This window comes from Nannobrachium achirus, assembly GCF_963921795.1.
Source record: "Nannobrachium achirus genome assembly, chromosome: 22".
Lineage (NCBI taxonomy): Eukaryota > Metazoa > Chordata > Actinopteri > Myctophiformes > Myctophidae > Nannobrachium > Nannobrachium achirus.
The window spans coordinates 12,307,212-12,315,809 of NC_137829.1; the positions used below are offsets into that span (position 1 = coordinate 12,307,212).

At 40.3% G+C, this 8,598-nt stretch overlaps 1 protein-coding gene across 1 annotated transcript; it reads left to right on the top strand.

Moving 5' to 3' along the window:
• The first annotated feature begins 1,532 nt into the window (after nt 1–1,532).
• Nucleotides 1,533–6,658, top strand: LOC308308318 (OX-2 membrane glycoprotein-like). Its single transcript, XM_080753710.1, has 6 exons — nt 1,533–1,618; nt 2,460–2,798; nt 4,535–4,831; nt 4,936–4,974; nt 5,827–5,897; nt 6,407–6,658. The coding sequence occupies exons 1-5, from the start codon at nt 1,564–1,566 to the stop codon at nt 5,883–5,885; spliced, it is 789 nt and encodes a 262-aa protein (XP_080609836.1). The 5' UTR covers nt 1,533–1,563; the 3' UTR covers nt 5,886–5,897; nt 6,407–6,658.
• Nucleotides 6,659–8,598: the final 1,940 nt, after the last annotated feature.

The following is an 8,598-nucleotide window of genomic DNA, read 5'->3' on the forward strand; positions in this document are numbered from 1 at the left end:
CCATTTAGCACCCCCTTATTTGTGGCATTTAGGGGTTTCTGTCTTGCTTTTGTCACTTAATAAATATCCTTAAATATATTTCCTTCCGTAGTTTTGTTTTGATACTAAACACACCTTTCTGCAGAAGCAGCTCAGGAGGTATTTGTATGTTGAAATAAATGATGTTGTAATGTATTACAATTTGCCGTTTGATTTGTTATCAAATGGCTTTGGGGCTGCACCCTGAAGATCTGATCCTAAAATGATCTTTGGTTGAAAGCATCCAGACTGTCAACAAATTATTCAAGGGAAAATGAAACATCATAAACCAAAAGGGCATTAAAAGAAAATCCAGGAGCAGGCACATTGTGTTTGAAAAATATAAAAGGCATTTAATGCAATGAGCTAGATACATTAAAATACACCAAATTAAGTATAACGTTAAATTATTCAATTCCATGAGGTGGCTGAAACCTTTTCACATCGGCAAATCAACAGGAGGCACCACCTTTTTTGTGGTATTTGGCATGCAGTAATCCCTTGTTTGTAGGATGTTATAATTTAACATGCCAGTCTGTGCAGTGCAGATATTTCACTTTGGGCTTCTTGCAATACCTCTTGTGAACCATTAGGTGTCCTACCCAATCACAGGATCTATTTCTCAATAGAAGAGCAGGTAGACCAACTACAAGCACATGTTACTTGTATTACTGTAACATATTACGCCGTAACATATATGTACAGTAAAAAAAATACACAAGAACTATGAAACTATGAAAGAATATTAGAGAAAACTTTGGGAGAAGGATGCTGAAGATGGAACTGCCAGGTAAGAGGAGAAGATTAGCCTAAGGCCAAAGAGGAGGTTTGTGCATGCGGTGAGAGAGGACATGCAGGTGGCAGTATGGTCAAGACACGGAAAACAGAACCAGATGGATACACATGATCTGCTGTTGTGACCCATATTTTTTTACAGTCTACAGTATGGCAGGGCTGGACTGGGACATAAATTCGGCCCTGGCATCTTGGCCCAGACCTGCCCACCACAACCGGCACAAACCGAACATAGAAGATCTACAGTACAATCCCACAACACACCGAAGCAGCTTGTTATAATTATGTTTGGGTGGGGCTCTTGGGCCACAATAGCCTGTGATTGGGCTACTAGGCTGGTATTCAGATGATGGACAAGCCAGTGGGCCAGTCATGTGATGTCTCTCTGCTCTGTGGGCCGGTGCTATACTGAAGTATTGGCTCTCTCCACTTAGTAGCTGCCCAGACCAAAAAATACTGTAACTATCCTAAAATGTAACCAAAAATAAATTGGTTTAGTCCATTAGTGGGTTCATGCCTGGTATGCCAGATCAGATACCCAGTCCACCCCTGTCCATGGTTATGACCCTGGGAATTACCCGGGGGCAGAGGAGGAAGAGAAAGAAGGAGATTGAAATAGGCAGGGAGTGTTTCCCTTTGGGATAGATAATGACAGGAAATAGCATTAAAACAAGGGACTTTCTGTAGAAACATTCTACACACAATGTTCTCATATGCACCTCACCTCAGCTAGAGTTTTCTGCTCTAAAAATGGATTATCTCATTCACACCAGTTGTTTTTTTCTACTGGTAGTTATCTCAGAAGGTAGGTTAAAATACATCATCTACTACGTAGATTGGCTAGTGTGTTTAGGCCTAGTTAAACATTTAATGTTAATGTATCATCGTAACTGTAACAGTGGGGTTTCATACCATGGAAGATGCACCACCACAGGTAATGTTAGTGGGTGTACAGTAGATAATGATAACACTCAGTTTATATAGCCTCTAAAGTCTAAATTATATTGGTGGCCTACCCATAATTATTGAAAGTAAAATAATTGATGAATTCTGCCATCAGACTATGACAAAATGTGAATATTATAGCTGTCGAAACTACAAATGGTTTGTTTCTTTAATTGTGGCTGTTCACAATACTATAACTATAAAGACATTGTTTAAAATAAAATAAAGCAGATAGCAGAGCCCACATCACAACTGTAACAATGATAGTAGTGATAGTTTTAGTGCTGGAGAGAACAGCCCTTTAGGATGAATAACTCCCTAGGCCTAGATCTTTATAACCTTTTCTAGTTATTACAAATCTAGATATCAACCACAGATTTTAAATGCTAAATAAACTGATTTCTACATCTATGGCAATAGGGGTAACCTATTGATTGGAAATTGCTAGTCTATCCAAAAGATTTTAGGTGGACTTAATTTTCCAAATTTGAGATTTTATCAACCAACCAACTTCATGGGTTGGTTGAGTTAAATCCTAACGAGGAAGAATTTGGCTTGATTTGGGAACGAAAAAAACTAAAGAAACATCATGTTTCTCTTGAAACAGAACTCTGGACTCCACTAGAATGGACAATTTATGTTTTCGTCCCTGTCCGTCCGTGTGTCTGTTTGTCTGTCGTCAATCAATCCCCCAACTCTAGGTATATCAGAGATTATCCAAACACAGGATCCTGTAAGGGTGATGGTGGGAGAGAAGGCCCGTTTCACCTGCCAACTCACCCAACACAAGAACGTCCTTCAAGTTACATGGCAAAAAATGCTACCAGGAGGAACAAAGGATGTCGCCACCTGTAACAAGCGCTTCGGCACCAAGATCAACCCTCCCTATCAGGGGGAAGTGGAGTTTGAAGACACAGGCCTGCAGAAGAGTTCCATAGTGGTCAGAAATGTGACCAAAGCAGACGAGGGCTGTTACAGATGCATATTTAATGCCTACCCTGAAGGAGCCATCTTTAGGAAAACCTGCCTCATAGTTTACGGTGGGTGTGTGTGTGTGTGTGTGTGTGTGTGTGTGTGTGTGTGTGTGTGTGTGTGTGTGTGTGTGTGTGTGTGTGTGTGTGTGTGTGTGTGTGTGTGTGTGCGTGCATGCGTGCAGAGGAACAGGGGATACTTTAGCCAGTTCTTACAAATGTTTTATGTTTAAAGCAGTTAATTGTCTCCGCCAGGAGAGTATGTTTTTGCCCATGTCCGTGTGTTCGTCCGTCCGTTACCAGCTAATCTCCGGCGCCGTTGGCTTGGTCTTTGCCAAACTATGCACACACACTTCCTGTCCCTGGATGCCAATTCAGAACCTCTGCCCCAAATGTCTCACATGGCCCTGTTCTAGCGCCACCATGAGGCCGATGTTTACACTACTCCTAGAGCTTTTGTCCCCAAATCATGCAAATTGATAGACAGTATCTCTACAGTCATGTGGTCAACATGGATCTGTCCATAATTCCATCCTGATTGGCAACAATTGACTTCCAAACTTTGCAGGATTGCTCCGTTTTGAACAAAATGCCTCAAATCATGAACACAGGGTGCAATCTTGGTGAAATTGGAGCATGCACGTTCCCACTAGGCAGAGGAAGAAATGCCACTTCAAATTTCTCAAATCAGCCTCATGGTGGCACTATAATAGGCCAATTTGTGTTTTTACCTTTAACTCCACCGATCAGTGGAAAACTGTGTATGCGCACTCCTTAGAGTCTAAGGAAAAACCCTGCATTTTTGGCATTTTCCTTTTCTTGCGCCACCAGGAGGCCAACTTATGTAAAACACATTCTTTGCAGATTTTCTCCAACAACCACGGAAATCAGTACACAGTATCTCTATAGTCATGTGATCAAGACTGATCTGTCCGATATTTCATATTCCATCCGATTTGGCTTATATTGGCCTCCAAAGTTTGCAGGATTGCTCCGTTTTTGAACAAAATGCCTCAAATCATCAAGGCAGCTTGCGATTACCGTGAAATTTGCCACACATATTCCCACTATAGGTCAAGGAACAAATGCCACCCTTTTTGGAGCGGTGAAAGCGCTCCCAATAGACAGGTATGTCTGTGGCTGGCTATGTGGCTGGCTATGTGGCTATGTGGCTGGCTATGTCCGTAGCCTGGCAATACCTTGAGTGGCCACACATGTTAAAGGAGGGGCGCTGTTGTGCAGGCACACACACACACACACACACACACACACACACACACACACACACACACACACACACACACACACAGTATAGCTGCTCAGATTCACCGCTCCACTTCGAACCGAGGTTTGATTTTTCTTTTTCTTTAGCAACATTTTGGAACACAATGCGTCAAATCACGCATGCAGCGTCCGATTGCCATGAAAGGCTTAAGATTGGTGAAGAACACATGCCACCCTTTTCACATTGGCCTATTACAGTACAGCGCCACCAGGACACCTGCCCTGGCGGAGACCTGTGCTCGGAAGAGCACTGCTCCTAGTTGGTGAATGAATGTATACCTACTGTTGTATTGTCCTCACAAGTATGACAGAGCTACGACCTTTAATGATAACGATAATGATCTTTATTTATATAGCACCTTTCATACATAAAATGCAACTCAAAAGTGCTTTACACAAAAAAGAAAGATCACAAACATACTAAATAAACCTTTGTGTCTAACCTTATGCACCTTCTGTCTGACCTCATGTATTAACAAGGATTATGATATGCTTTGCTATAATTATTGATGTTTTTTCAGAGCAACCTGAGCCCATATTACAAGTCACCAAACCCAGCGGCACAGATCTGGTTGTGTCCTGCATGGCTGTGGCCCGTTCTGCTCTGAATGTAACTCTGGAGGTCCCCACACATGTAGGACCTTCAACCTACAGTACCATCCATACAGCCAACGCTAATGGTACCATCACAGTGACTAGTACTGTCACACTGGAAAGGTGTTGCAGCAACGGCGCGACAGTCCGCTGTGTGGTGCGTCTATACTCCGGGGTTGTCATTGAGGCATCCTCATCCAAAGTCATTTATTGTGACAATCAAGGTGAAATATGGCTTCATGACTTTCATGATAATTATTCGTAGGTGGATAGATTATTGGATGGAGAGACGATGGATGGTGTTAGTAATGATGTTTTCTTTTCCTAGATGTGTTTAACAAATCTGAAGCTGATCACTGTTTTTTCAGTAAGTTCTTGTTCATCAAGTCAAGTATCTAGAAAATATGTTGGTTTCTATATGTATCATTATTACAGGTGACTTCCCTGTGGGGAAATCCACTGATGGCTTAATAACACAGAAGAGAAGAAAGTTAAAACATTTTCACTTTGAAATCTCCACATCATTCTCATTCTCAACAAAGGCAACAGGAAGGCAGGAAGGGACTCCAGCCGTACAAGGCCAGGGGGAAACAAAAACAAAGACAAAACATAAATCTTGCTAAATAAATCTGGCTCCCTGCAGTCCCACTCAGCCCCTCTGTATACTAAACTTATGAACTTAATGCAACTTAATGACACATATCTCTCAAATTATGGTGTGATTCACATTTATATATAGTTCAATATGAGCATTACCCTGATTGAAGCAACTTATAATTTATTTGTATTTTGTATCTTATTTTGGGTAAATTGTGTCAGAAATGTTTGTATCAAATATGTACAGTGCAGGTCTATGAGTGATGTAAAATCCCACTGTTTCAAGGACGTAGGCTCACAATCATGCCACATTTTTTGAATTTTGCTGAATGGGCATGACAAAAGATTAGACACATATCCATACCTACAATGGATAGCTTGATTTGATCATTCGTTTTTGGCAATATTCTGCGTTTCTGTCTCTCAGTGTGACCGTCAGTGGTCGATGGAGACTTCGGGAATTGGGCTATTTTGGGCATAACTTACCAACAATTCTTAATACACTACAGTAGACATTGTATGTGTATACACTACACGTACATTGGAAAACCTACTTATAATTTAAAAGCAAAGCCCAAATTGTTGCTCCCATTAATAACATTTTCATTGTAATTTATTCCAGGAGGTGTAACTCCTCTGATGATTATAGCCATAGTGATAGACAGTCTAGTGCTATCCTGATCAAGATAAAAGGTGAGCTGTCGCATGATGTTTCACTTTCAAAAAAACTTTTGGTCATTTTATCGTCTAATCAGGTTTTTATGAACACCCTGGAAAGATTTTAATTTGCTTCATTCAGTTTTTCCCTTTAAGATAAGAGTTTACCAGACATTTTGGACTGTAGTTTTCCCATTCACTCTGTTGTCCAACTGTTGCACTCTTTGTTTAGGATTTTTGATTTGATAATAATGATTTTTACTGATACAATTTTAATACCAATATTGCTGTTGTAATAAGCATTAATTAAAAGGTAATAAGGCCTGTAAATCCGATGCTTTTGTATTAATATGGCTATATAAATGTTAATTATAGCATCATGAACACATTTATTGTTCGATTATAAGACATTTATAAGCACTTATAATGAACAGGTTGAGAGTTTATAGACCACTAACTAGCAAGCCTATTCTGATCATTTCAGTTGTATGTTCATGGATATGAATATGGGCAAATTGTAATGACATATTTTTATGTTTCCACAGCTTTACATAAAAAGAAAGATCATACAAAGCCCTGTCACTCTACAGCCTACTGGGACTTTATTCCTTTTGAGTTATTTTTTCTCAGCCCAGGATCAAACCTGGGACTTGACGACTTGGCTAGCGGCGGAAGGATCTACTGTAATGTTAGCTATCTCCTAAGCTACCCTGTACAAAGCAAGAGAAGAATAATTACATCTTTTATTAGGAAAATGCAGCATGAACACATTTCTCTGTGTTTCTACAGTCCACTTTGTGCATTTCCACAGTTTTCTAATTTTTTTGTGATGCCAATTTACATATATCCGTTCAATTGTAAATGTCTCTTGGTGTCGATTATGTATGTAGTATGGAGTTTTCTCCTCTTTTTTATTTTATACTTTGGGGATTTTAAACTTTTTACTTTTTATTTGTTCAAGATAAATAAAGATCAAAAATGAAATTGAATATTGGAAAAAAAAATCTGAATTTTTGAAGGCACTGACCCATGTGTTATTTAATTGGTGTTATTATAGTTTCCCGTCAGATGGTGTCACTCAGATAAGGGACTGTCTGTCATTTGGGAGCACTGTGTTAAAGACGCCTCAGGCGTCTCCTTTGTTTTCTTTACTGGCTAACAAACAACAACCCTTTTTGATATCCTATTCCTCCACTCTGTCATGTTTTCCATCTCAGTTCCCACTGGAACCTGTCTTTCGGGTCTATTGCATCATGGGCTGTTGCATCTGGCAATAATTTAAGTGCTGAAGGAGTGTAATATGTGTTTGTGGTGATCATCTGTTCGTATGGTGGTGGTCAGAGTATAATTAAGTAAAGGACATATACAAAGTTAGATACAGCAAGGGAGACAAAGCATGCCAGCACTGGAGGAAATAAAAGAAAAATAATGCAACATATATGCATGCCCTTAATTATTCCAAACAATCATCAGAGTGATTGTTTGGAATAATGTTACAGAATGTGTTCCCAGATTTATACAGGTACTTAGTTGTTCACCGGTGGCGCTCAACGAAAATAGCCAATCTACAAGCTCACAATGTGTTGTGCTAAGACCAGTTATGCGTTATGAGCTTGTTTGGGGGCCCACTTGGAATATCCTCACCGCCCAGTCACCCCTGCACAATAAAGAATGAGCAGACCAGTCGAGTGCTCCAGTATCATTATTTGCGTAGTTTCCCGAAGTGCCCAGAGGCTCAGATCACCTCTACTGTCACTGACCCTGATTATGTTATTTCAACTCAACTTTCATGTCTCAACTTATACTTGGAAAAATACAATTCACTCTATCCGTGCATGTGTCCCAAATTATCTATATCCCACAACCTTAATTAGAATCGCCCCGTGTGTTTGTGTGTTTGTGTGTTTGTGTGTGTTTCCATCTGTAACTCCACGTTCAGCAGTTGTTCAATTGTCTAAAAAACATAATACAAAAATCAATAACGCATGTACCTTGCCCAACATCAACTTTATCACCTTCAAATGTGTCTCTACGTCTCATAATCCCCAAATGTTTAAAATATTTCCCCACATTTTGGCCTGTAGGCGGCTTTGTCCTGTGATGCGATTTACATCACAAATGGGCGTCAACAAGCGTCTGTCTGCTTCACACCAAGGGGCTGTAGGCTAGTTCCTATTATTTTCACTTGAACAGAACATTAAAAAAACATTAAAATATTATTTTCAGAAAGTCATGAATTGAAGTTGAGTGTTGCAAAACCTTTTTTACTGTCTTTATTGTGTATTTAACTAAAAAAATAAAGGTTAAGAAAATATATTCTCTCCCCATTCATTTAGGGTGGGCCAGTCGTACGAGTGGGTGGACCCATGCAGGCCTGATAGGCCCTCCCTAGTGGCACACCTGGATCATGGTTAAGGTCGGTTAAGCCCCACCCCTACTTCTGCCTCCGTCCAGATGGGTGTTATGAAAGATTACGACATACGGTAAGTTGACACTGGGGATGGTACAGCACTGTATATAAAACTCCGGAAACAATTCGGAAAAGGGGTTAGAGAGAGAGGAGTATACAGTCATGAGGGCTTATCGAGACGCACGCCTGCTTTCATACCTGTACTTGTATTTGATATTGTCCCCTTCCTTCTCTCCTTTGCTTTCCTCACCGTCCTCTTCTTGTGAGTTACAGGCACAATTTAACCTCAACAGAATTTACCAGGCTGGGGACTTTATACTGGGTGGC

Excerpts from the sequence above, each read along its gene's own strand:
- LOC308308318 (XM_080753710.1), top strand. The coding sequence starts at position 1,564 with ATGGATTATCTCATTCACACCAGTTGTTTTTTTCTACTGGTAGTTATC. Across the intron at positions 2,799-4,534 it reads AACCTGCCTCATAGTTTACG|AGCAACCTGAGCCCATATTA; the intron begins GTGGGTGTGTGT and ends ATGTTTTTTCAG. Across the intron at positions 4,832-4,935 it reads CATTTATTGTGACAATCAAG|ATGTGTTTAACAAATCTGAA; the intron begins GTGAAATATGGC and ends TTCTTTTCCTAG.